Genomic DNA, 22,248 nt, shown 5'->3' on the forward strand with positions numbered 1-22,248 from the left:
CTGCTGCAAAAAAAACAGCAACAACATAGAAAAAGTCAAATCCATCTCTGCAAATGTACCGATGGGCGACATGTAGCTTTTTGCTGATTTATTTTTGCTGACGTTTCACAAAGGCACACGATAATTCATCTCAACATGAAGATGAGGACCTTTGGACAGATTATAGTTTTGGTTTGTCACTTTTCATCCCCAAAAACAAAACAAAAACTTTTGTGGTTTGAGGTTTGTTGCTGTCCAGACTTTTGTCAATTAGGCTGACTTCTGTCAATGAGGATACTGGCAGATCTGTGAAGACGTTTCTCTTCAGGATTCTTCATCAAAGAAACTAGACATTGGAAGTGTTTGTGGTGGAATGTTTGCAGTAACTGTATGACAAAATAGTCAGGATGTTGGGTTAAACTAAATATGTATTAACACCAATGGTAAGTAACAAAACCTTCAGGGAACCAATTAGTCAACGTGCATTAGTATAGAGTGATACTAAATCCAAGGCAGACATCGCCTTTTATACAGGATAGTTCTAACATTTGTTAATCCAATCAGTACACATGTCTGTCACAAAGTCCTTCCTATGATCAATTAATGAATAGTTTGACTCCATCCTGACTTTACAGGATAAAGGTCACCCCTATGGTTTCTAACTCTGACTAATTGATCTATATTGTTCTCACGGTTCACAAAATTTCCCCTTAGCAGAAAAAAATCACATTATCAACCCATGAATCCTTACAAGTCCCTTCCTATCTCAGCCTGAACGTAATTCATTCAGTTAGTCAACTGTTTCACAAGCAACTGCTCAAACAGTCTCTGTTCATCTATCAGCTCTTTTAACCCTTGACTCAGCTGTATTATTCAAACCCTGACCTCCTGTAAGCTGCAACTGTTGGTCACAGGTCATCTCTTATCAATAGACACAGAAGCCTCTCGGAACAAAACACTCTTAAACCACATTCATTTTACATACAACGTTAAATTCCTCATCAGTGGTCTTGACATTTGGGCAAATACTCAAATTCCAAACTTTAAAATATGTTTTTGTAAAGCAATATTTGTAAACAGAATGTAATTATGTAAAACTGTGAACTAAACAGTACGTTCTTGTGTGTAAATACCTTGTGAAATTAAGGTGATACAAATTGGTCAGACAAAGAATTTTCCTTTGTCCAACAGAATGACAAGATCAAGATCTGCAAGATAGCACGTCTTATGTTAAATATTCTAACATTCACACACATGCCTAAGTATTTACGTGATGTATTATTTTGTGTGATTGAATAAATTATTTTTATTGGGAAACATGGTCATCATCACTGTTGCTTGCATATATGTCCCTTCGTCATGAAGGCATTTGTGGTTTATTTGGCCATTCAAGATTCCTTGACATGTTGCTAAGATAAACGATATTATATGTATTGAGAGTGATGGCTACAGCATTGTTTCCCATTATATCACTTACCATAGACTTTCTGTAAGCCATCAAATACATTAATACATAAATTAAGAGGTGGTCTGAAAGCCAACAGTAAAGCCAATCATTGTAATGTTGTAACTCTTTGTGTTGCTTGTGCTCATTTGTGGATGTCGGTGGAAGGTTTCTTTCAAAATGTATAAGATACATGGAAAAATAAAAATACATTGAATGGAAGGAAAACAGCAGAAAGACTAGAACACTGCAGTCTACAGAATGTTGGACATTTAAATAAGACATGTCAAGTCATTGTGACATCAAAAAGATTCAATTACAAATTAATAATTCCTGATAGTGGGGCACATACTCTCACTGGTTGATACTAAATGAATTATTATCAAATGTCCTGTATCTTCTTGCTTTATTGACTAGACTTGGAGCTTCAAGGCTAATGGCTTTGAAAGCGGATGGATGAATACAGGTAGGGGGGTTGTTAAAAGATAAAAGTGAAAAGATAAAAAAAACCATAAAACAATGGCCTTCAGCATGTGCATATGAATACAGTGCCATGTACCAGCACCCCCATCCGCCATCCCCCCCCCCCCCCCCCCCCACACACACACCTCCTCCCCCATCACACACATGCATGAACACAAACGCTGAGTTGCTGGCTAACTGGCTCCTCTCAGGCATGCTAAAGTGGAAGTGCTAGTGAGACTGAGCTGTGGTTGATGCCTGTCCATTGTCTTACTTTTGCCAGTGAGGAACCAAACCTGCAGCCATGAGACTGGTGCTGCCGAACCCGGGTCTGGATGATCGGATCCCTTCACTTGAGGACCTTGAGACCATAGAGCAAAAAGAGACCAGTGAAAGGCCCAAATGGGACAACAAAGCCCAGTATATTCTCACCTGCGTGGGCTTCTGTGTGGGGCTGGGCAACGTCTGGCGTTTCCCCTACCTGTGCCAAAGCCATGGAGGAGGTAAGCTGGGGCTGGAAGACAGAGGGGGGATACAGATTGAGCTAACTGCATGACTACAATGAAAAGTTAAATTAGGTATGTACATTTCGAATGCAAATACAAAGGTTATATTTTACTGCAGACTACAATATTAATATGAGAAGCTTGGAAAGCAACAAGTTTAATGAAAAGTAGTGAACAGTTTTACTTACCCACTGAGAGATGAAACAGATTGTATGCTTCGTACTAATGTGAACACCACATTTCTGTCATTACGGTAAGGCTGACTGCATAATGAACTTATCATGGGTAACACTCTCTGTGAATCCTTTGCTACTGAATCAATGGCAAACCCTGCCAACAATTTAGACAACAGTGATATTTCAAGTATCTTTGATTTGTTTTGAAAGGGATGGAAAACACAGCCATATGCAGATTTTTTGGTGCTTGGGGCTTGAAATGATGACCAAAGCTGTAAATCTGTCACATATTTGTTGAGACATTTGAATAGTAGGTGCAAATGTCAAGAATCTGATCAATGATTCTTGATAATAAGTTATTTAACAATGCCTTTTACCATTACATAATGGATATTCCCACCCCTTGAAGCCGTCATCCTAGGTCCTTCGATGTCAGATGCACAGTAAATTAACGGATTTCTAAAACTGCATAACAAGCAGTTTGTTCACAAACCAGGCCAATCTGTGAATGCATTTTATGGCGGATGGTTTTTGATGCTTACTGAAAAACAATATTATATAACACAAGGTAGAAACGAGTTCACTTGACAACAGATGAGTTTTTTTATAACTGAGGATGAGGTTGTTAAATATAACTTTCTTAATAAAAAGTGGGGGGACATATTCCATGTTTTATGACAACCTGCTAAATCAGGTGTGTTGGAGCAGGGAAACGTCTGGAACATGCAGGACAGGGGGTAATTGAGGACTAGGGTTAAGAACCACTGAGCTGATGACTAAGATGCAATTTAAAAAATCCCTCTAAAAAAATCTGATTAAAAAAATCCCTCTGCTGCCACCTACTGAATTACTGCACGCATGTTCTGGCAGCTTCATCACAATGTGTTGGTTTAATTTCCAGGAGCCTTCATGATCCCTTTCCTGATCCTGTTGGTACTGGAGGGAACCCCCCTCTTACTGATGGAGTTTGCGATTGGCCAGCGCCTCAGGAAGGGCAGTGTGGGATGCTGGAGGTCTATCAGCCCTTACCTCACAGGAGTTGGTGAGTTCATGAACCAGTCTGTACTGGAGCAAAAAAGCAAAAGTGATCAGGAGGCTGAAATTAGGATCAGGATGTTGTTCATAGACAAATCCTAAGTATGTGGAGAGTAACAGGGTTTACACTCTTACAGGTATTGCATCAATGCTAGTGTCCTTCTTTGTGGGACTCTACTACAATACTATCATGGCCTGGATCATGTGGTACCTGTTTAACTCCTTCCAAGATCCCCTGCCATGGACCCAATGCCCGCTCAATGAAAACAAGACAGGTAATGAAACAGAAACTCAAAAATAGACCCCCACATACACACACAAGCACACACAAAGCACAGACAAGCACATCCACACTTACAACTTGTTTTGTTGTCTGGTCCAGGACCAGTGGCAGAATGTGGCCAGAGTTCACCTCAGGACTACTACTGGTACAGAGTGACGCTGAACACCTCAGCAAGCATTGAGAACCCTGGAGATCTCCAGTGGTGGATTGTCCTGTGTCTCCTCTCTGCCTGGATAGTGATTGGTGTGTGTTGCATCAGGGGAATTGAATCATCAGGAAAGGTAAGAAGGTTGAAGTCTGTAGATGAACAAATTGAACTGCCCAGTTGTTGATTTTAAAGTGAATTGATTTTTTTGGTTGATTTTAAAGTGAATTTTAAATCATTTTAAAGTGAATTTTAAATCATTTTAAAGTGAATTTTAAATCATTTTAAAGTGAATTTTAAATCATTTTAAAGTGAATTTTAAATCATTTTAAAGTGAATTTTAAATCATTTTAAAGTGAATTTTAAATCATTTTAAAGTGAATTTTAAATCACCCGAGTTTTAGATTGTGAATACATGTAAACTAGACTTATAATAGTAACTTTGTTGTTTTTAGGAGTTTCTTGCCCCTCTCTTTCTCATCAGTACTTTCTGTATTTACATGTGTGCTAGGCTGTGTACATCACCTCCACGTTGCCCTACATTGTTCTCACCATCTTCCTTATCAGAGGGCTGACACTCAAAGGTTCCGTGAGTGGCATCAAATTCCTCTTCACACCCGATGTACGTAAGCACTAACATTTACAAAACATCCGCACGTGTTCTTCAATTGACAAGCACCACACATTCATCCCTCCTGTCTTCTCTTGTGCGTGTAAACAAAGAAAAGACATGTTGAACTGTGTTAATGTCCATCCCTCGAGGTCAACGAGTTGATGAAGGCCAACACGTGGCTGGATGCAGGGGCTCAGGTGTTCTACTCCTTTGGCTTGGCCTGGGGCGGTCTCATCTCATTCTCCAGCTACAACCCCATTCAGTAAGGCCTGTTGGCTCCTCCTCATACTAAATCTGTCCGGGGTAACGTTTCCAAGATTCAGTCTGGATTCTACTCAGGTCTGAAGAACCAACCTTATTTGTTAACGTCGACTGGTTCTCGATCAGCTGGTGGATTGTTAAACATCGGACGCAATGCATTGAATCCTAGGATGTGTATTTCTGTTTTGTACGTTGTGTGAACTGTAGTCTTCTTCCACACTTGTTCCACAGCAATGACTGTGAGAAAGATGCTGTGATCCTCGCTGTGATTACAGGGTGCACCTCTGTCTATGCGGCTACTGTTATCTACTCTATCATTGGCTTCAAGGCCACTGAAAGGTTTGATAACTGCATTAACAGGTATGTTTGGACTCCATTTCTTTAAGGGCCTTTGATTCTGGCTCTGATCTGAAGCACATCTGGTAAATCTTGCATGGTCTATTTTGACTTTGCCTAGAAGCTTACTTACTTTTATTTTGGAACTTTTCTTTGTGTTTTGTCAGACAACCTTAATTATGCATGTACAAGTTGTTTAAATTAGTAAATGCAAAATATTTGCATGTGACACAAACTTGTACAGCTTAGTATGAGGAGTCATTTGGGAAATAATTTTGACAGTACTTACACAAACACATAACGCAGTTTAACAAAGGTTTTTTCAACCTTTCAAAAAACATTTTTTTCACACAAAGTGAAAGGAAAGGATAGGAGAGAAAAGGAGAGGAGAGGAGGAGAACAAGAAGCCTAGAGCAGAATACAATAGAGTACAGTAGAATATAGTAGAGTCCTCATCAATAAATCATCAATTATACAATCTTCAGACAGTCTGAATTATTATTTCCTAAATGGCCCCTAATAGCCTAGGACTATAAACATATTTAAAATCAGAATATTCTAGAATCTTCAGTGAGTTTAAATGCCTCCATGCCTTCCATGCCTGGGAACCTTTTGTTTGACTCAAACACTAGTTCATTTTCCTCAGAAACATTCTATTACTACTGAATACCTTTGAACTGCCTGAAAACTCCATCACAGAGGAAAACTACTTGGACCAGCTCACCAGTCTTAACAACACTTCACCGGACATTATTCAGTCACTGGATATCAAAATCTGCGACATGCAGCAGTTACTCAGTGAGGTAGCGGGCTTCAGTCATGCACATCTAAACATTACAGATTCATTCCATCAGATCTCATTTAACTTAGAAGTGGATTGTCTATTAATGTGTGCTCACACCGTATAAAGAGCCATTAGAAACCTTGTGAAACCTTCACAACATAGAGTTGTTATATGTGTTTCCATGCATGTGCTATGTATGCTTAGAATCAGTATTATATGTTTTGTACCTGCTGGTCCTCAGCCAGGTATGAAAGTCACAGTGTCATGACCAAACAGCATTTCTGTGTTTGGAGAACAGTTTAAGCTGATGCTGAGTGTTTTGGCCATGCAGGGTGTTGAAGGAACAGGTTTGGCCTTCATCGTGTTTACAGAGGCTATCAGCAAGATGCCCGTGTCTCCTCTGTGGGCCATCCTCTTCTTCATCATGCTCTTCTGCCTGGGGCTGTCCACCATGTTTGGAAACATGGAGGGAGTGGTGGTGCCCCTGCAGGATCTTGGCATCTTCCCCAGACACTGGCGCAAAGAAGTCCTCACAGGTCTAAGAAGTTTTTTACTTTCAGACATTGCAATACAGACATTTAACATGAATCAGAATGTGGCACATCCATAAGATCAAGACTGTGCTCACATTTTACTGTTCTTGAGCGACTAGATGCTGGTTTCCACATCCGGAAAACTGGAAAGTAAAATGATGGTACTGATTTTTTCACCTTGTACCAAGGACCTCAATTATGTGTTTCCTCTGTGTTTCAGTTATTGTTTGCGTGGTGGCTTTTGTCATTGCCTTGCTTTTCACCCAGCGCTCAGGGAATTACTGGCTCGCCTTATTTGACAACTTTGCTGGCTCCATCCCCCTTCTCACCATCGCCTTTTTTGAGATGTTCATTGTTGTCTACGTCTACGGGATAGACAGGTAGAGAAACAGCTTCAAGAGCTCTCATAATTAGCATTTGTCATGTGTGCGTGTGTGTGTGTTAATCAGTATGATTTAGTATTTATTCACCAGTAGTTTTTCGAACCATGATAAATAATCTTTAATATTGTTTTATGACATAGTTGGCACACTCTGACCCAAGTCTAAAAAGGAATTCAATTATATCCTTTGCCCTGAGGTTTAACAAGGATATAGAGTTTATGATTGGACACAAACCAAACATCTTCTGGCGAAGCACCTGGATGGTGATCAGTCCTCTCATTGTTCTGGTCATCTTAATCTTCTACCTGGTGGGAAAGATCACAGAGGAACTCACCTACCTCTCCTGGGATCCTGAATCAGTATGTGCAATAGCTCACTGCTCTTTGTATGATGTGTGTGTAACTGTCAAATAAATAACTGTGACTTATGTATGATCAAAAAACATGAATGTTCTTCTAACATAATTTCTTCAATGTCTCAGGAAAACTTCCCTCTGTTGGATGTCAAGACCTACCCTAGCTGGATCAGCAGTATTATTTTCATCTTAGCTGGTGTACCAACTCTCATAGTGCCGATCTATGCATTGGGCAAGGTCATCTATGACCGGTGCTCCAAGAATCAAAACCAGATGCAGATTCTGGAAAACGTTCAATAAAGTCTTTTTAAGCATTTAAGTGTTTTGTCTAGTTCACTCTTTTTGCAAATTTGTAAAATTGGCAATATTAAATGTTGTTTATAAACAGAAACATTGTTTTATAACATGCTTTTTTAAATGAACTTAAGACCAGATCAACTTTTGATTTTGGCCCTTTCTTGCTGCTACAGTCTGTTGAAACTGTTTACAATTATGTCTACTAGTTAATAATATATTGTAATATACATAGACATTGATTAGCTACATTTGTGCTTTGTTGTTTTTTTTTAAATGCCAAAAAGTGTATATGTCACCTTATTTAAAAAGCAAGATCATTTTTTATATATATATATATATATATATATATCTACTCAACACCTAATAAAAACAATTTAAACCTCTTTTTATGCATTTTGGGGGTCATATTCATTATCTGTATTTAATATGTATGTTTTTTTATCACAGTTCCTGAACTTTTCCTGGCTTACCTATTGATCACTGATCAAACTGATGGAACATCCCATAAAAAATATAAAATAATAATGGTCCATTTAATGGTTATGGTCTCTACCCCAGACACGTTCCCATCTGTATAAGGACATTGTGTTTCCTTATTGAAAGATAAGATGGTTTTAAGATCCTTTCCTGGTAACTCCCTCAGGTTACAAGCAGCATCACCAGGTTACCTATTAACAGACAGAGTTTTGACCACTAGATGATGATGTCAAATTATGCATTTCTACATTCTCTTCCTGGTACCCTGCTTTGCTTCTCCCTACAAAATGAGAAAAGCTGCTTCCCAACGACAGATCTGGAATTGAGAGTCCTACTGCACACATGCTCACATCTGAGCTAATCCACTGTGGAGAGTCAAGGACAAAGGAACTAGAACAGCATTCAGAACTTCTATTTACTTCACCTTAGTGACCTAGACCAGCGACAGTGAGATTGTTCAGAATACTACTAACACGGCTTTCGGGGTGCCTTACATTTGCATCCGATTTCAAACCATGACCATTGGATTAAAAAAATCCCATTGAAATCAAGTTTTCAAGGATAAATTACAATTGGATGCATTACAGGCTAGGACCGGAGCTGGACTAAAAACAGAACTACACCCAAGCCTGTGTCGATCCTATTAAGCAGAAGATGGCAGATTCAGGATTGAGTGTGGACGCTAAGAGAGAAGAGAGGCCAAAGTGGGACAACAAGGTTCAGTACCTGCTGACCTGTATTGGGTTTGCTGTGGGTTTGGGCAACGTGTGGCGCTTCCCCTACCTGTGTCAGATCTACGGAGGAGGTGAGGGCTTTCTCTGGTTCAGTATCACAATTCACAATGGTTTATTTCACGATCATTATTACATTCATATTCCTATTATTTTTCTGTTACTAGTTTTTGTTTTATACATTTCATCTTTCCTAATTTACTTGAACTTGAATTAGATGTTAATCCTGTGTGACTGACATAGTGCAGTGTGAGTCAAAAACATTATTAGAAATGGAGGAAATGGTAACTTGAAAAATATTGCAGATTAATGGGACTATACAGTCGTGACCAAAAGTTTTGGCAATGACAATGTTGTGTTTTGCAAAGTTTGCTGGTTCAGTATTTTCACATGTTTCTATAGAATACTAGCATACAATAAGGGCTTTTTTGTGGCAAAGTTTTTCAATATATGCAAATAGTCCCCTCTTTTACAGCAGTAAATCTGCACTCAGAATGATAGAGTGGTTTCACCTGGCTAGAACTAGTTCACATGTTTCCCCTGTGCTGATGATTTGAATTACTGAAATTATGTTAGCAACCACAAAATGTATGTCGCTCCCAATACTTTCAGCCACGGCTGTATATGATAACATACTTCAGATACATTTACAAAATATCCTTTGTGCCTCACACATCCTTAAACAGGAACTCTTGACCTCTTACACCTTTTAAAATGATAAAGAGTCAGATTCAGAGGCTAACAGAGTTAATGTCCAATCCCAGGAATGTGTCCGTTAACTTGACGTGACCTCATGGCCCCAGATAATAGACTGCCATGACCAGTGATCTTCTACACTGACCACTGAAGATATAGTAGGATATGCAGGCTTTTAGTGTGTAGCCGGTGGGACCGTGAGTGAAGGGAACTTTCAATTTTACTCACCTCTGTCACCTTTTTCCTGGGTTGACGTCACTAGTAGGGGCTGGGTGTGGTTTCCAATTAGTTAAAATAGGGACAGGCATGGAGATATAGAGACCTTTGGTCCCTATGGCGGGAGCGTGCATTGCCGATCGTGGAGTGTAGCCGTGCTCTGGAGTGGTGTCTGCAGCGACACGGTAGCGGGTTATTGAGCGGAGGCCGACAGGACCGTGTTGAGCGCCTCTTGATCAAGCGCTACATGATTTAAGTGTATCAGTGATTATTTTACTGACAGCATATAGACGCCTAGTGCAAGACGCGCTCGGGTGCAGTGTTTAGACCACGGAGCAGCACGCAGCTATACAGAATTGTCGGCTGCTGTGCCCTTGCTTGATTGTTTGCATGGATGTACGGGTGCTGCTTTTAGAAGTTAAAGACATTGGTTTTGTTTTGTTTTTCCCCTCTAGCCTGGGGGCCTAGTGGTATATCTGTGGTTAGGGAGATAGTGTGAGCCACAGGTTAGAGGGTTTCTTTTTTTGTTGTTGTTTTGTTTGTTTTGTATCTGTCTCCCCTGTGTCATTCCCCTCCATCAATAGCCTGGGTATCGATTGGGCCCCAGCCTAGATTGCAGTGTGGGCAGTTTTCCTCTTGAGTATTGTTCTCACTTTTGACATGTTGTGCCGTGTAATGCAGTGAAGCGTGAACCCCTTTTTCTTAATGTACCTAAGTGGTGCGCGTGCAGTGGTGTGGCCAAAGAGCTTGTAGGGTGTGTGCTCTCCCTCACGTGTGGTATAGGAGGCTGGCCCCTGTTAGTCTGGGTGTTAGTGGCTCTGGACGCTTGCCCAATGGCTTGGTCACTCCCCATGAAATGTATTTAAGGTATCGTCTATGTACTTATCTCTGACAACCAAGTGACACCTTGTTTTAATGAGAGCCAAGAATAACATTTTATATTTTATATTTTTCCAAAGAACCTGTGTTGGACCATTATTGGGACAGAGTTCCCCTTGCCCTTCCAGGGTAGCTCAAGGGGTGGCGTAGTCGGGTGGTAGGCCTAGTGGGGGCCACAATCGTATGCACACATTTTGGTAGGGCATCTAGGACCAACACAGTGGACGACCACATAGACAGAAATGCCCAAAACAATTCCAATAAACCAATCAAATCAACTAACATCACAGACATTGTAGAGGAGAAAATAATAAAAAATGTAGAGAAATAAAGCAATGTAACCATTTAAAATATATCATCTTTATGTGTATTTTTATGCCTACCCGTGGCAGTTGCCTTCCCTTGTCATGATAATGTAATTGCACAGAATGACCCGTGCTTTACTGTGCATCTCTTTGACTTGACTTCCTGAACCCTCCGTCTGGTCTCTGACCTCCAGCCTCTCGCCCACCCAGGTGCCTTCCTCATCCCCTACCTGATAGCCCTGGTGTTCGAGGGGCTGCCACTGCTCTACCTGGAGCTAGCTATTGGACAGAGGCTGCGCATGGGCAGCATCGGAGTCTGGAATGCCATCACACCCTTCCTTGGGGGAGTTGGTAGGCCTGGGCAACACTGTTTTGCACTAAAATAATGATTTTGCAGATTTGCACAATACAAAATGTTACTCGTAACAAATAACAATGTCACTTCCTGTGTGCAGGTATTGCTTCCATGATAGTGTCCTTCTTGGTGGCTCTATTCTACAACACCATCCTGGCCTGGGTCCTCTGGTACTTTTTCCACTCCTTCCAAGACCCCCTCCCTTGGGCCGAGTGCCCCATTAATGCCAACCACACAGGTAGACTGGATACATTTGAATGAGTACATTTCCACAACAGTGGATGTTCCTGATGTCTCATTTTTACAATTGGTTTAGTAGACACAGATTTAATCCAATCTAGAATTTACCATTTTTAAAAGACACTATTCCTACACCATGCATATTTTTGTCTAGGATCAGTGTTTGTATTTTTGTCTGATCAGTGTTTAAGGAAGTGTTACTTTGAGGTGAACTTCTTTCAGGAGTACATCCTGAAACATCCACAATGAATACACTATGTATAGGACAGTTCTAGCTATTCCAAGATAGACAAACTCTCCTCCATGCCACTCAGACCCACTGGTTTCTCTTCACCACATCTACCCTCTCTAACAATCTCTCAGGCTATGTGACAGAATGTGTGGAGAGCACACCAGTCAACTACTTCTGGTATCGTCAGACTCTGAATATTTCACCCAACATCGAGACCAGTGGTTCCCTGCAATGGTGGATTGTTGTATGCCTAGGAACCGCCTGGTTAGTTGTGTACATATGCTTCATCAGGGGAATCGAAACAATCGGCAAGGTGGGTGGATCTGCAAATCGATGTTCATCAATTACTTATCTGTGATGCTCTTTGTTTACAGCAGCTCATACACGTTACGTGTGTCACATTTTTTCAAATGAATCAAAAATATATATATATATTGGTTATATAGTTGGTGATTCATGGTAGTTATGTTTATAGTTGGTGATTCATGGTAATTATGTTTATGGTTGTTGATTGCAATTGTAGACTCACCTCAGTTGAAAACTGTATTTGTGACTCATGTTCCTGTGATTCGAAAATCAGTATTCATACAAGGCCTGTACAGTACTGCATAAGTATCAAGCAGAAGAAAAGTCAACCACCTTCTATTGAATCCCCTTTTTTTCTCTGGTGTTTTCTTTTGATCCCTCCACTAGGCTGTGTATGTAACTGCTACATTTCCCTATCTGGTACTGACTATATTCCTGGTTCGAGCCCTCACCCTCCCTGGAGCCTCCACTGGTTTAGTCTACCTCTTCACTCCCAACGTGAGCTCCCAGAAATGGCCTTGACGTTCCTCCTATTTTCCTCATTCAAAGTTTTATGGCATTATACACTTTGGTAACATTGAGACCTCTGACCTACACTAGTCGCACCTTACAAAGAACTAACTTATGGCTATGCAGGCATTAGCAAACAGCATAATGAAGCAGTTTATCAATGATACAAGAAACATTATTTATAGATGGGCATATTTCTCTCCTGTTTGACCAAGGGTTATGTTCTCATGAGCTTAATGTAGCAGGTATAGATCAAACATTGTTTTGTTTTTTTCAGAGCACTCCAAACAGTATAAAAGTAAAAAAGTAATCATTAGTTATTGTTAATTGATCAGTGGTTAAGGACAGACCTATTCAGAGGGAAAGAGGTCACATGGTCATAGCCTGCACTACTTACCATGTGTGTCCTCGTCTTAGTGGGAGAAGATGAAGAACCCTCAGATGTGGCTTGATGCTGCAACTCAGATCTTTTTCTCGCTGTCACTGGCTTTTGGTGGACTCATTTCCTTCTCCAGCTACAACTCTGAGACGTAAGTCGATTTATGTACAAACCTGGATCCATCAGGATTCAACAGTCAAATGGTGCTTTTCCACCAATTGTTTTTCTTCTGTGTGTGTTTGTTAGTAACAACTGTGAAAGGGACGCTGTTCTGGTTGGGGTTATAAACAGCGCTACATCTATATATGCTTCCATACCCATCTTTGCCATCCTGGGATTTAAAGCCAACTCCAACTTAATTTCCTGTCTCGAGGGGTATGTACAAGAAAGGGTTGAATATAGCACACAAGACCAAACAAGAAAATGTACTTCAAGTCTGTGTGTCATCTGCAGGAACATCTTAGCATTGACAAATGTGTTCAACATTGGGGACCAAAACATAACAGTTGACAACTATGACCAGTGGTTTGAGGACCTGAACGGGACTTATCCCGACAAGGTCTTCACCCTGAACCTCAAACGCTGCAGCCTGCAGACTTTCCTGCAAGAGGTAGGACACCGGTAGATTTAATATTAGTTACTTCTATGTAGGAGTAGTAGTTCTCTTTCACAACTCCTTTTTACCTACTTTTATCACGTTCTCTTCACAACTCTTACCTAATCCTTCTTTGCCCCGTACCCTCCCTGTACCGTTTCAGTCACATTTAGTTATTTAGCAAACGCTCTAAGAGCGACTTACAGAAATACTCTCCCCGAGGCAAGTAGGGTGAAGTACCTTGCCCAAGGACACAACATTTGGCGCTGCGGGTAATTGATCCGGCAACCTTCTGATTACTAGCCCGACTCCCTCACCGCTCAGCCATCTGACTCCCGTTGACTCCCATTTCAACCACTCTTCTCTATTAACTTCTCTCTATTGTCCTGTCTCCATCTTATGCTGCTTGTTTCAGAGTGCGTCAGGGACTGGCCTGGCGTTCATTGTGTTCACAGAGGCAGTTAAAGAGATGCCAGGCTCTCAGGTGTGGGCGGTGCTGTTTTTCATCATGCTTTTCAGCCTGGGTCTATCTTCCATGTTTGGCAACCTGGAAGGCGTCCTCAGCCCTCTCAGGGACCTCCACATGGTGCCAAGCTGGATACCCAAGGAGCTCTTCACAGGTAGAGACATCCCCCTTGGTCCCTTGGCAAAGGATGGGATTGTGGGGCATCGATAGCCTATTTAGTAATGTGTCACAAATTCTTAGGGGAATTATTTACTTAGAGGAAGAAAAGTTGGTGTTTGCGGGGCATAACTGTGAGTGTACCTTACTCTCCTCCATCTTTCTGTCTGTCCATCTTTCTCTTATTTTTGGACGTCCAGCATTTGTCTGCATGGTATCTTTCCTGGTGGCTCTTATCTTCACCATGAGTTCAGGAAACTACTGGCTGGAAATCTTTAACAGCTATGTCGGTTCAATTCCTCTTCTGATAATAGCCTTCTTCGAAATCATGGCGGTGGTTTACGTGTATGGAATGAAAAGGTATGTGTATTTTTAAAATGTATTATTATCCACTAATTTAGTACCTGTAATTATTTTGGGATTGAGTGTACTACCACTTTTCAAACCTCACTGAATATCCCTGTCTGGGTCTGTTTAGATTTGGCGATGACATTCTCTTCATGACTGGAAGGCGGCCCAACATCTTCTGGAAGGTGTGCTGGATGGTCATCAGTCCTGTGATGCTCATTGTTGTTCTGGTTGCTTATATTGCCATCCAGGTGCAGGTGGAACCTACTTATGCTGCTTGGAATCCAGACTTTGTAAGTTGTTGGCTACGACCAGCTGACCTAGGATATTATTCTGGAATGTAAAACTCTTACAGGATTGTACTACAGTATAGTAGAATAAAAGCATAAAACTACTTATAAAAAAGGATATACGCTTGGATTCAACACATCATGTCAGAGATTTTCCTGATGTTTCTTGACTTGTTACTTGTATCTCTCTATAGGAAGGCTTTCCCCAGTTTGATGTGCAGCCATACCCACAATGGGTGTTTGCCATCTGTATCCTGCTTTCCACAGTCCCTGTCATCTCCATCCCCCTGGTGGCTTTGTACCACTTCATCCTCTGGGCAAAGCGCCGGCGTCCCTCCCAATGGCACCGCAACAGAGCCAATCCCTACGACAACGGTGGCTATGTCATGAACTCATAGACTAGCAAGACTGATCTGAATGCAGCATCAGACTTTATATCAGGGAAAAAAACTTTGATAAAACTGCCCAAGTTCTTAACTCTTAATTAAGAGGAATAAACCTTCCATATTGCACATATAATTTTTTTTGATTTTGATGTGTACACTTGTCTAAATGTAAAACTTGCAAAAAAGGCACCACCACCAACATGCTAAATAATTTATTAAATCAATCTAAACAGTATGAATTTTCCTTCGATTGACAAAATGTCCTCTACACTGGTCAAAATATCAGTTAAACATTGATGACCATCGTCCTTGGAAGAATACAGAGTACACAATAAATCAGCTATCAAAGTACAGAGAGACAGAGATGAAGGGATGGATGGTCCATGTTCATATCTTAACTATCAACCTTTATTGGTTACCCAGCAGGCATTCTATACAGTAACTTTTATGATTGACTACTGTTGCTTTGCAGTTTCATAAAAATTGAGTCAGGGTGGCATTTTCCCAGGTCCAGTCACATCCTTTCTTAAATATGAACCAGCTTGATTGCAATTTATTTTTATTTTTTTATGAAGACAACTATTTTTTTGTAAATTTGTGAAAATGAAAATGTGAAGTAATCCTTGTCTCTTGCCTGATTCCTCTAGGTACATACTTCAAGCTATAATGTTATGGTTCTCTGTGCTCATGTTTCATAGTCCTTAAAAACATATAGCCATGAAGTCCAGAGGGGTTTTGGGTGTGGCAGCCTGCCTGACTCGCAGCAGCCTCAGGTCTCCCAGATTCCTCTCCAGTCTTTTTTTACCTGCAGAGAAACAAATTAGGGAAACAAAACAATATGGTGGTGCCATAAGGCGAGGGCTTGTAGACATCAGCTACCTTGGGGAGTGTTTCAGGGCAGTCTATGGCCCACCTAGGTGTGTACGTACGAGAGTGGAGGGCAATGAGCAGGTCTCTGTAGAGGGGACGGTAGCGTGACAAAACCAGGGAGAAGGAGAGACAGTAGATGAGCTCCACTGCCTCATACTGCAGACAGCCTGTCTGTGCTTTAGTGCCAAGAGTCACTCCTGAGAGGAAAGGACAGCCGTTGGGTAAAAGAGATAGAGATAACGAGAGGAAGGGAGTGGGTGGAGTGAAAGGGAGTGGGTGTGCATTCAACGGGAAGGAGGGACCACTGGAAGATATGCGATAGAGAACAAACAACATTTGGAAGATATACTCACCTCTGTTGCAGAGTCTGATGAGCTGGTTGGTATACTCTGCCATATTCCAGATAAGATGCAAGAAGTAAAGTGGGTTCTGGGAAACCTTCTGACCAAAGGGTAAACTCTGGGCACATACGTGGAACCTACCGCAACCACCATAAAACGTTCAACAACCATCAAATAACCACAAGGAAAACAGAAGATGACATACATAAAAATAAATACAGACAGAAGAGAGACCAGGAGAGTTTTTGTTTGTTTTGGCATTTGATCTTCAAATAAACTCTGTACTGGGTGTAATGAGCAAACAATCTAACAAGAAAATCATTGACAGAAGAAAGGTGAGGATTGTTTAACAACACTACGCGTTAAACATCAATCTGTAAGCTATAGAGGAGTACCGAGAAAGGGAAAGAGAAGCCTGTGTTTACTATGAGGGGTCATTGTAGGTCACTTCACACTTCATAGTGGTTTGGTTCACAACAAAACTGACAAACAAACACGTATTCATTCCATTGGCACTTTTTATCCTCTGTCCTGAATGGATCCCAGTGTGTCACACAGCAGTCAGGTGACAGTACCTGCAGGCATGCAGCAGAACCAGCTTGTACAGGTTCTTATACACAGCCTCCAAGGAATTTGTCTGAAGAAAAAGTCAGTTAAATCATTCACATTATGTACAAATACAGGTTTTTTGAAGGATGTATGAAGAGGTCTTGGTCTGAGGAAATAGCAGCGCAACTCACTTTCAGATCCAGGAAAAGGGCGTGACACTTAAGTCTGAGGATGCCCATGAGCTTTCGTCTCATTTGCTTGCCGGCAGAGAGGGCGGGTCCTACAGTCAGGCTGTACCGCAGGGATAGGCCAGCATAGCTAAAGGGAGATTGAGGGGGGAAAAGGACTTGAGAATAATGAATCAGCATTTTAGTCAATAACGAATAACAAAATATGATGTGGGCATTCGTTTACTGTTAGCTCAGTGGTGGAGCATTTGGCTGCTGATCAAGAGTTTGCTGGTTCAAATACCCCTCTGTATGCAGCTTTGGTTAAAACAAACAGGAAGCTACACTAATACATTATTTATAATTTTGTCATTAAGAAATAGTGATGTATTTAAATACAGTAAAATGTGTACGACAATAATCGAACAGTAATCTGATTTGTAGTTTAACTAAGAGCTAAATAGGGTAACATAACATATGGTTTGGATTTTAAGTACAGTAGCAAAGGTAGGATAGGGTCTACAATATTAGGCCGTAAGAACTGTAAAATATAATAATACAACTCCAGTAGAGCTATAGTGAAACTGACATAATCAACTAAACACCTAAACATTAGTCCAAGTGCTATCTATATGGCACGGTGTGTTATCTCACAACGCCCTGTTAACACTGTGCGTGTCTACATTTGAGAACATGTGGGTCGAGGTGTGTGTGTGACAGTAGTCTACCTGGAGTAGTCGCAGTAAACATCCAGGGTGCGTGTGTCAAGCAGCAGCCCACACCAGGGGAACAGGCAGTGGGCAGGCAGGACCCGGGTCTCAGGGCAGACCCCCTGCTCCTCTGACATGGGGAAGTTGACGGCCACCTTTTGGGGGTTCACCACACAGCCATACTGAGGCACACCAGCCAACAACGTCCTAGGAACAGGAAGAGGAAGTGATGTCAGCCAGTATCTGGTACAACAGGAAGTGGGAAGCATTCCTAACAGCTGGTATAGAAGCTGCTAGAACATTCAGGGTCTTATGTGCATTGTGAACTAGAGTGTTTTGGTATGTGCGTGTACTTGAGAAAGGTCTGTGCTTGGTTCAGATCTGGAGTGATGAGGAGAAAATCATCCACCAGCCTCATCAGACGCCTAGAGTCACAAAGAGATGAAGATCAAGTTTAAATCATCAGCATTGCATTGAAACCCCTGATGGTTGGTGCAAGGGATTTGACTGCCATCTGCTGGTCAAAGGAGATAATGGTACCTTCATTCACCACATGTATTACATAACCCAGGGCCTTCATTCCAAGAAGAAAAAGGTGTTTTCAAATTAAACAACAAGACAAGTAAGAGAAGAAGCAGTCATCATTCTCACCCTCCTTTCTCTGTGAGGTTTTTGAACAGGAAGTTCTCCATATGAGCGTAGCAGAGGCAGCAAAGCAGAGAGGACACTACAGAACCCTGAGGAATACCCTGCCACTGACGGAACATTCTGGAACATGCATTCACAAACAACCACTGAACCAGTGACACATCAATTGCTATTGTTACGTCAAAAAAATAACTTCACTCAAATCACTAATAGTAACTTACTCACTACTAAAGAAAGTTAGTCATGAAAAAGCAGCATACAAACTTTTTCCCAAACTGAACAACACTCCCAGTGAGCATTTGGGTGAAGAACTCCAGGACATCTTTGCCTTTCAGATCTAAGGAGAAATGCTAGATCGGAAGGGACATTTTGTCAATTAAGCCTATAATTTGCTCCATCATTTCAAAACAATACTACTGACCACTTCAAGATGGCCACTTCCCTCACCTGTTCCACCAGGATGGCATTGTGAACCTTGCCCTTCGTCTGCAGTGACATTACAAAAGCTTTCATATTGGTGAATGCTACAGTGTCCTCCAGGAAATCTGCCTAAATACAGAGGTAAACAGTGTTTATTTTAGTGTGTGTGTGTGTGTGTGTGTGTGTGCATACTTTGGAGTGAGTATGTATGCACCTTTCTGATGAAGGTCTTTTTTAGGCCCTCATGGAAATTGGCCCACACTTTGGCATAGCGCCGCACAGAAAACGACTCTTCCTGGACAGGTGACAGGACCTGACGAATCACCTCCAAGAGTTTGGAGTGGGGCAAACTGTCGTAGGCCCCACTCACATCCACCTTAGAGAGAGAGTGCAAGAAGATTGAGTATTATAAGTAGCTTGAAAACAATGACAAAACACAACAAAGCCATATACAACATCATATTGCAACCAGACAAACCGATTTTATGCGTCACATCCAGTGTAACAAAACCTGATTTCAGACATGCTAGAGTATGTGATTTAATACAAGCCATGCTTAGTTGCCGACAAAAGAAATACAGGTCAACCAACCTTGACGAAGTAGAGGGATTGGGGCTTGTTCTTCTGAGTTGGGGCGAGGGAACCTAGGACCCTGTGGATGTCTGTCATCCCCCACACTGTTGAACCCAGGAGAGCAGGTGTGGTGCGCACACACACACGCAGAACGTCCAGTAGATCCCGCACTGATGCCTGGAACCTCTGGAAGAGAACAACCTACTCAGAATGCAAAGCTATGGATTGAATCAAGGTTCCTTCCTTGGCAAGGTTTTTGTCTTTGGATTTGAGAAAACCGGGCAGAAAAAAAGGGGCTTTAATGGCCTGAGATTCTATGATGGAGGGGATGAAGACACACCCTTGTTTTGGGGTCAGCTCCTAGGACACGCGTGATGGGCCTCATGCTCTCAGTCTTGGGGATGAAGCGAAGCCGAGAGGTGACAGTGGTCCTGGGGAGGGATGCCACCTGTGCAGGGGTCAACTCCTCCATCTGACCCTTACACTGATGAGTCCTGAGGACACGGTCACATTTAGAGTGTGTGTGTTTCGTGTGTGTTTCATGTGTGTGTGTGTGTGTGTGTTAGCCTACCTGAAAGCCAGCTCCTGGAGCCTGGCCCAGACCTCCTGTCTGTAAAACCTCAGAGCATTCTTGTGTCCCATACTCTCTGTGACATAGAAGCAGGCCCTGACCAGACCCAGCACATAACCGTCCAACAGCCAGGCCAGGAACTGTCCTAGCACCCGTGTCCGATAAGCAAGCTCACTGGGCGGACAGTGACCTGGGCGGCAGAGGGGGATGGTTAGGTGAATGGAGCTGACTGTCAAAGGGGACAATACAGGAAGAAGAAGTAGGCTTAAATACATTTTGTAGAGCACAAAATCATCAATTTTGGGCCTTTTACAGACTCTTACCCGTCTTACTGAGCTTTATCCAATCACAGTCATTCACCTTCATCTTCCAAAGGAGCTCAGCCAATGAGAGGCGCTCATGCTTGCCCATGCGCAGGAATTCCCGCACTCTGAACAGGAAGTTGAGCCTGTTGTGGTCTGATCCCCACAGCTCCCATGGGACCACAGTGGCGAGGCACTCCTTGATGAACAGGTACACCCGGTGAGGTGCACTGTGCTGGGGCAGGAGAGCCGTCAGTTCCCCCTGTCCTTCCCCAACTCCCTTCACCACCCCTGGGCATAACTTCTGCAGTATCCTGGTGTATGCACAACTCCTGTGTCTACGTAACAGCTGGCTGAAGAGGGGTACCATGTTGAAAAACCTCTTGGGCAGTTTTTTTGGTTTCCTCTCCACCCCTTTGAGATATACCACGCCCTCAAAGAAGATTATTCTTACCAAGTCCCGCCCTTGTTGTCTCCTCTGCTCATCCCATTCACCCTTCCTTTTCCTGTTTAGGAGGAAGCTGCGCATGCCCCGCCCCCCATAGAGCATGCCCAAGGTGCGGATATAACACTGCGCTGGGGGCAAAGGGGGGAACAGCCCTGTTCTCCAACTGGCACCAGCCTCTGAGGGCAAGGTGTGTAGTTTGACTGGACGTTTTGTTGTAGCGACATCCTCCACTGGTCTAGGGCACACAGCCAAGTCTACTGACTTCAGCTGGTCACTAGTTCCACAGCAACCCTGATTTGACCCCTCCACAGTCCCTAAACTCTGCATGACACCTTCCTGTTCTATACGCCTCCTCTTCCTTGGCAACTCTCTTTGCTTCTCCTCCATTTCCCTCTCTCTTTTCTTTTTTCTGATTTCTTCACCACTGTCTGCATTCTCCTGCCTCCTCCTGCTCTTAGAATACTTAAGATATCTCTCTCTCCTGTTCCAAGGGATTGTCAACGTGACTATGTTCCCAGTGGCATTCCGTCTAGACTTGTTTTGAAGGTTAAACCCAGAGCCAGTCGTCATGGAGACTCGGTCATAGACAGGCGTTCCACACACCTGGAAGAGACAGGTTGGGGGCACCGTCACAAACACGGAGCAGGACTCCAACAAGTAGCGCGTGACATCCGTACCCAGGCGCTGGGACACTTTCTTCCACATATCACTGCCATGGATGTAAGCTGCACTCTGAGTGACATCTCCCTGGAATTTAAACTGGTCTGCGTCACGCTCCTCTTGAGCGAGGGGGTAACCATACCCATGTGTAAGGACGTTTCTTTTCTTCTTCCGCTTGAAGCTGTTGAGAATGAATGCTAACAACTCAGGCAGAGTGCAGATCTATGGAAGGTGAACAAAAAAAATGAACATAGGCCAACTGTTGTCAGTCAATACAAAAATGCTTAGCTATCGGTTTCTAACAATGTTGTTAAAATCACAATTACTGAAAAAGTAGGTGAATTAGTTAGGAACGGTTGTATAACATACGTAGTGCTCTGCTTAAGTTAATGGCACATGTACCTGGTTGCGGCTTGGGTCGTAATGCAATGTTTTATCTGTACATACGTACACTCCCCGGACAAACGACAAGAATCTGGTTGTTTCGGATGGTTCGACAAGGTGTGCTTTATGTCCTTCTATGAAAACGATGCTGTTGCTAAACTCCTCCAAGGTCTGAACGTTCGGATACAAAGAACGAAGTATTCCGACACTACGCGACATTTCAGCAACAGGCATGTTGACCTCACGCACCGCACTTACCCGTGGATCTTAGCATACGCTTTAGCTGACAGATTCTTAAACCCAAACATCTCAAAATTGTTACCAGGTGATAACACTGCTCAACGTTCACAAGCACTGTACATTTCTTGTCTGAACTTCTCTCGAAGACCGCTCTGTCTTAACCAATGAGAATCACAAAGTTGTTTTTTCCTCCAATGGTATCTTCA

General features: G+C 42.3%; 3 protein-coding genes across 3 annotated transcripts; 2 read left to right on the top strand and 1 right to left on the bottom strand.

Annotated features, from left to right (window-relative positions):
* The first annotated feature begins 1,769 nt into the window (after positions 1–1,769).
* On the top strand, positions 1,770–7,595 carry LOC146295557 (sodium-dependent neutral amino acid transporter B(0)AT1-like). Its single transcript, XM_084695434.1, has 13 exons — positions 1,770–1,889; positions 2,169–2,388; positions 3,469–3,609; positions 3,740–3,877; positions 3,985–4,166; positions 4,542–4,652; positions 4,793–4,905; positions 5,136–5,264; positions 5,887–6,043; positions 6,356–6,560; positions 6,778–6,937; positions 7,137–7,299; positions 7,422–7,595. The coding sequence occupies exons 2-13, from the start codon at positions 2,190–2,192 to the stop codon at positions 7,593–7,595; spliced, it is 1,872 nt and encodes a 623-aa protein (XP_084551560.1). The 5' UTR covers positions 1,770–1,889; positions 2,169–2,189.
* Positions 7,596–8,723: 1,128 nt separating this feature from the next.
* On the top strand, positions 8,724–15,321 carry slc6a18 (solute carrier family 6 member 18). The gene is made up of 12 exons (XM_084696497.1): positions 8,724–8,874; positions 11,107–11,247; positions 11,352–11,489; positions 11,855–12,036; positions 12,417–12,527; positions 12,957–13,069; positions 13,165–13,293; positions 13,372–13,528; positions 13,929–14,133; positions 14,336–14,495; positions 14,614–14,776; positions 14,968–15,321. The coding sequence occupies exons 1-12, from the start codon at positions 8,724–8,726 to the stop codon at positions 15,169–15,171; spliced, it is 1,854 nt and encodes a 617-aa protein (XP_084552623.1). The 3' UTR covers positions 15,172–15,321.
* Positions 15,322–15,356: 35 nt separating this feature from the next.
* On the bottom strand, positions 15,357–22,202 carry tert (telomerase reverse transcriptase). Its single transcript, XM_084696496.1, has 16 exons — positions 21,821–22,202; positions 20,332–21,640; positions 20,009–20,198; positions 19,778–19,931; positions 19,456–19,623; positions 19,079–19,240; positions 18,892–18,993; positions 18,709–18,794; positions 18,448–18,564; positions 18,150–18,221; positions 17,815–18,003; positions 17,111–17,237; positions 16,946–17,007; positions 16,383–16,507; positions 16,089–16,226; positions 15,357–15,964 (listed from the first exon to the last, which is right to left on the bottom strand). The coding sequence occupies exons 1-16, from the start codon at positions 22,034–22,036 to the stop codon at positions 15,861–15,863; spliced, it is 3,321 nt and encodes a 1,106-aa protein (XP_084552622.1). The 5' UTR covers positions 22,037–22,202; the 3' UTR covers positions 15,357–15,860.
* Between the last annotated feature and the right edge of the window lie 46 nt (positions 22,203–22,248).

The sequence above is a fragment of the Hypomesus nipponensis genome, chromosome 4 (genome assembly GCF_054491055.1).
Source record: "Hypomesus nipponensis isolate SF chromosome 4, ASM5449105v1, whole genome shotgun sequence".
Taxonomy (NCBI): Eukaryota; Metazoa; Chordata; class Actinopteri; order Osmeriformes; family Osmeridae; genus Hypomesus; species Hypomesus nipponensis.